This window comes from Bactrocera latifrons, unplaced genomic scaffold (assembly GCF_001853355.1).
Source record: "Bactrocera latifrons isolate USDA-ARS-PBARC rearing strain unplaced genomic scaffold, ASM185335v1 scaffold_49, whole genome shotgun sequence".
In the NCBI taxonomy this organism is placed as follows: domain Eukaryota; kingdom Metazoa; phylum Arthropoda; class Insecta; order Diptera; family Tephritidae; genus Bactrocera; species Bactrocera latifrons.
The window spans coordinates 719,795-724,966 of NW_017537145.1; the positions used below are offsets into that span (position 1 = coordinate 719,795).

The 5,172-nt window shown below is 39.0% G+C and overlaps 1 protein-coding gene across 2 annotated transcripts; it reads right to left on the reverse strand.

The window, feature by feature from the left end:
• Positions 1-3,820: 3,820 nt before the first annotated feature.
• LOC108973555 lies at positions 3,821-5,172 on the reverse strand. Of its 2 annotated transcripts, none has more exons than XM_018940905.1 (4): positions 4,997-5,172; positions 4,292-4,930; positions 4,120-4,227; positions 3,821-4,047 (listed from the first exon to the last, which is right to left on the reverse strand). In XM_018940905.1, the coding sequence occupies exons 1-4, from the start codon at positions 5,080-5,082 to the stop codon at positions 3,936-3,938; spliced, it is 945 nt and encodes a 314-aa protein (XP_018796450.1). In that variant the 5' UTR covers positions 5,083-5,172; the 3' UTR covers positions 3,821-3,935. The 2 variants fall into 2 exon arrangements, with proteins under 2 accessions (XP_018796450.1, XP_018796451.1); XM_018940906.1 differs by having other exon boundaries at positions 3,931-4,047; positions 4,106-4,227.

The following is a 5,172-nucleotide window of genomic DNA, read 5'->3' on the forward strand; positions in this document are numbered from 1 at the left end:
CAATATCCAGTTAAATTCCTGTAAGCATTAAAAGGTAAACCTTGCTAAAAGTAAAAAGCTCCCTAGACCTTTTCCGATTTACCCCACGCCAGAAGGACCTTGCGTGTGCACAGCTGGGGTTAGTTTACCAGCGCTTGTTGAGCTGGCCAATGGAGTTCCTTTCCTAACCTTACAATTTCCTGCAATATCACTGTCGCCAGGCATCCAAACCAGTCTAATGCTAAGGTAACTTGATGCTAGAGATATGGACTCTAGGCACCCCTTCACCAGTCTTGAGTGCACAGTCAACAAACTGAAGGCTAATATTTTTTCCGTACTAAAGGAGAGAATAGTTCTGAAGTAGGCTGCGTTCTGGAGCAGTAGATGTACTGCTACCTTTATAAGCCACTTTGTTCGCAAGTATAGTCTTTTTTAGCCCCTTCCACCATACAAAAATTCGGTAAATCATTATAGGCTTAACAAAGATTTCATAGATCCAAAGAACTATCTTTGGTGAGAGTCTCCACCTTTTTGCAAATGGCCATTCAGGGCAACCGAAGCTTTCCTTTTTCTTTATTCTGTGTTGGTTTTCCACGATACTTACTTGCCTAGGATGAGCCCTATATACTTAAAGCTGTCAGTAGGCCGAAAATGGTTCCTAAATTTGAAAATCAGATGCTTACGGCTCGACTCTACCACAAACCTATTAATGAACTCTAATAAAACAAACTCTTAACATTCGAGGAAAATCCCTACTGCAAACTCTCTATTCCTCATGTCCTCTCCAGCCAGAAGACAAGAGTGTGCAAGCAGCATCCACTGATCCCCTTTTCCAATGCCTTAGAAAATCAATATCTTGAATATTACTCCTAAAGTGCAAAACAGTCAGTCGCTCTGACGTGTTCCGTAAAAACGATGAAGGACTTTTTGGTCTAAAATCCTTGGCCGACTGATACGAAACCTTTATCCAAGGCCCATGAATATACCCCAATCTAATGCAGTTCGCATAGATGAGTAACAGCCAACTGCACGAGAAGGTTACCGTTCGTTCCAGTTGCGCTTGTATAATACCATCCCTCCCAAGCGAACTTGAAAGGTTTGAATGAGTTGATCGTCCATGTCTGCCAACGTTCACTCAAAAGGCTCGAAAGGGATGCGCAGTCCGTTCCAGGAACTCCGAGAGTTGTGATCAAAAGAGAAGAAATGCTCGGAAAGTGAGCGTCCAGGTGCAGCTTAAGAGTGACCTGGCTTTTCAAAGTTCAGCTAGTGTGCCATCCTTTAAATGCTCCAAGGGTATGAGGTTCTTAGCGAGAATGCGCCTGAACCTTGAAGATTCGTGACAGCCTTCTACTTTTCCGCAGAAGACTTTCACAAAGACCTCTTGGCCTTCCTTATTTCGGACTTATAGATTGTGAGTTTAACCTTATACAGTGCTCAGTCGTCAGTTGCCCTCTTTGCGGGCTTTTTTAAAGAGTTGTATTTTTAGGCCTGCCATGTTTTTAACGGGACGAAAGCGGTTTCAACATTAGGCCACCAGCCATATCTGCTGAATTTCTTCCCAGCATACTCAGGTGGCCAAATATCGAAACCACCAGCCCAGTGTTTAATCCGAAATCCAGAACGTTTATTCCTATTCATAGTCCAGCTTTGAAGCGACCTGTATTAAATCCCCAGTATACCCATTTCTGGGAACGAGGAAGAATTTCAATGATTTGGCCTCACTGACAAACTTATTAAATAAAGACCACGGAGGAAATAACGTATAGAAAAATCATAAAAAGATTGAAAGAAAATAACCGAATATTAATATATAAAGTTTCAAGAGCAAAAACGGAAGAAAGTTGGGCTCGCCATATTCAAACGAAAGATGAGTTATACGGTGAAGTGTATGTACATTTTCATAAGGTTCACACACCGCCTCTTTAAAAGTCTTAAAGTTGATAATTCGAGATACAATCTTTTGCTTCAAACATATGAAATTAAAAATCTTATATATAGTGAGAAGATCGGGTTGGGAAGGGACAGTTTTGGGTTTAAATTTTTAGCAAAGAGACACTCTATCACTCCCTAATCGCTAATAGTCTGATGGTCTCATTGGGCAACGAGCGTGCTTCCGCCTGTCCCAAGACATCGTTATCATGCACTTTAAAAATGGACTTCGTACTACGACCATGTTTATTTCTAACGCAACACCCTCCATATTAAAGCCACTAATACTTTATTCGTTACCTTTACAAGCCCTCTGATACCACATACATATGTATGTATTTGTTTTTAGCTATTAACAATATTTCTAAAGAAATCCTCTTTCCTGGTTCACTAAGTTTACCAGGAATTTTGTAACACCCAGATGGGAACTTCGGAGTCCGTATAATGAGCATATATACACAAATTATTATCATTATCATTGATAAATCTGAATATATCATATTGAAATGACTTACTTCTTGGAGCCAATTTCAATAATTCGTGACAAACATAAAAAACATTTTAGTTTTACAGTTAGCAATTAAAGTCGAAGTACATTAGCCCATAAAAAACATTGTACACTAGAAATAAAAAGCATCACGATTTAGAGAATAGAAATGCAAGTGATTACAGATGCTTCGAATTGGCCTATCCGGTCGCGGCATATAATTGTTGTAATTGAAAATTTAATTAAAAGTAAGTCAATAGTGTGGTTTATTGAATATTAATCAGTCTTAAATTGAAGCACATGATTCGTTTCAGCAAAAACGGCATTGGAGAGCTTTTTTGTTCGAATTACATATGTGTTTGTGTGTACTTCACTGATATATTTTCACATTTTCCGGTTGCGAGAGTTCCGTTTATAAACAAATTTTTTAAAAGTAAATCACCAAGTAGCAGCGGGGTTTCCCATACGGACAATAAAATTACATTAATATCTCCCTTTAAATGGTGCTTGTGTTATTCTTTTCCCACCATAGACTCATGAAACATACTATTTCGAGAGGGTTGGACCATGAAACAGAGTCGTTAGATGAATTGATTCGTGAAAGCACAAAACAAGTGAAAAACGGCTCATACGAATTGTGAAAATAATATTCCAATACAAATTTAATATTCCAACATTCCACCGTCAACAAACTGATTGGATCTTAGCAATGTGGCTTTAAACCTGGAAAATCTACAACCGACCAGATTTTCTCCATGCGCCAAATCTTGGAAAAGACCCGTCTAGTCTACGGAAAGGGGGCTGAGGTGTCAAAAAATCTTAGTTGATTCGGATGGAAGATGAGATGCTTTTTCACGTGATAGAATCCAAAAAATCATAAACTAGTTTTCGCACATTAGCTCCCTTTTCATAGACCAGGTCACATATATATAATTGGCTTCAATAACCGCGCCGGTAGTTCTGCTTTCTCCAGACTAGATAAGGAAGCGTAGCGAATGTGTATCCTAGTCGTGAACGGGGACAAGTAGAAATATCTTCTGTCATCAAACAAACAGTAATTGCACTCGCGACTTGGCACCCACATCACTGTTGACAGTCATAACGGAGTGGTAAATAATTTCGTCTATCTTGGAACAAGCATTAGCAAAAGCAACAATGTCAACCTCGAAATCCAACGCAGAATTTCTCTTGCCAACAGGTGCTACTTCAGACTTAGTAAGCAATTGAGAAGTAAGGTCCTCTCTCCACGAACAAAAACAAAACTCTATGAGTCACTTGTTAGGAACTAGCTTCGTTTGGAATCTCGCGTAAGCTTACTAGAGCTTTAAAAAAATATACTTTTAATTGGTATGCTTTTATTGAAAACCTTTTTACATACAACATTTAAGAGTTTTAGTTATAAAATATAGAAAAATTTAGTGATTTTGAGCAAATTTGTATCACAATCAAAGTAAGAGCAAATAAATAATATAATTTAAGTTGTTCAATCGTTAATCTATTTTGTACCTGAGGTGTATAATTTAAATAAAGTCGAATTTTGTCATAATTTCAAACAAAAGAGGCTAAAACGCTTGCGTCTTTGAATTTCTTGACGCGTTTGCGTCGTTTTGGTGGAGAGGCCTATGGGATAAATGGTTTGTGCCCATTGATTTCTGGAAGAAAAATTTTATGATTTACTCATAGAGTCTGGGCACACATATACAGGTATACTCTTTATAATCCACCTCTTGTCAACTGGCAATGCTTTGGACGGCATGGGTGAATAACGGAATCTACCATGCTTACGATTGAAACGATGAAATTTGTACTTTTTCTCATAGTTCATACAGCTTCTAAAACAGATGCAAAGATGGAAAACGCTTTAATAATCTGAGCAAACGAGACGCTAATACACACTTTTGCTGCGCTGCCACCTTATTCAACATCGTCATCTCCGACATCTGACTCAACATTGTTGTATTGTTCTGCAGCAAATGATTCTGATTGATGATCATTTCGCCAATTTCGTTTAGCATAAATACAACCGCCTCCTTTTCGCGCTCAGCACTTAAATCATCCTCGAATGGTTCCGTTTGCACCTGATTGTTATAGCAGTACGATTCGGTTTGGGTTGTCGAAGCTTCGGCACAACTTTCATTGGTCTGAGTGGCCCGTGGAAATATTTTACGTTCGGTTTGAACGCCATGACATAAAGTATTCGGATCGGTTTGTGTGCCTTGTTTACGCAGTACGCGTCGACTGGTCTGCTGTTCACGATGCACCGGCAGTGTGTGTATTTCCGTCTCCGTTGAGCGACTACGTACTTCCGGCTTCGTTGTTTGGGTAGAGCAATCGGCAAATTGCGGTAAGATTGTACGAGTTGGCGATGATTTCGGCTTAAGGTCGGAGTTTGAACTTATTGAAGAGCAGCTTTTCAATTTCTGCAGGAATCGTTGACGCCGCTGAACACGCATTTGAAAAGGTGCCTTCGTATAGATTTGTCTTATACGTATAACGGTTAACATTTTGCCATCAACCTCAAAGGTGACCGAGTAACTGCAATCACCGCAAATAAAATGGCAGATTGTGAAAAAACACAACACACTGAGAAATTCAACCCACCAGCATTTTCCGATATGCATGCGTCTATTAAGTAGCAGAGGTTGTTTACTCGAAATGGAATTCAATAAAAGGGCCTTCAGATCCATGCGTTAATGTAGATTTAGTAGACAAAACAAATTATTAATTGCAGCAAATTTCGAATATTCCATATTCTTTCTTTCAAAATCAAAAATACA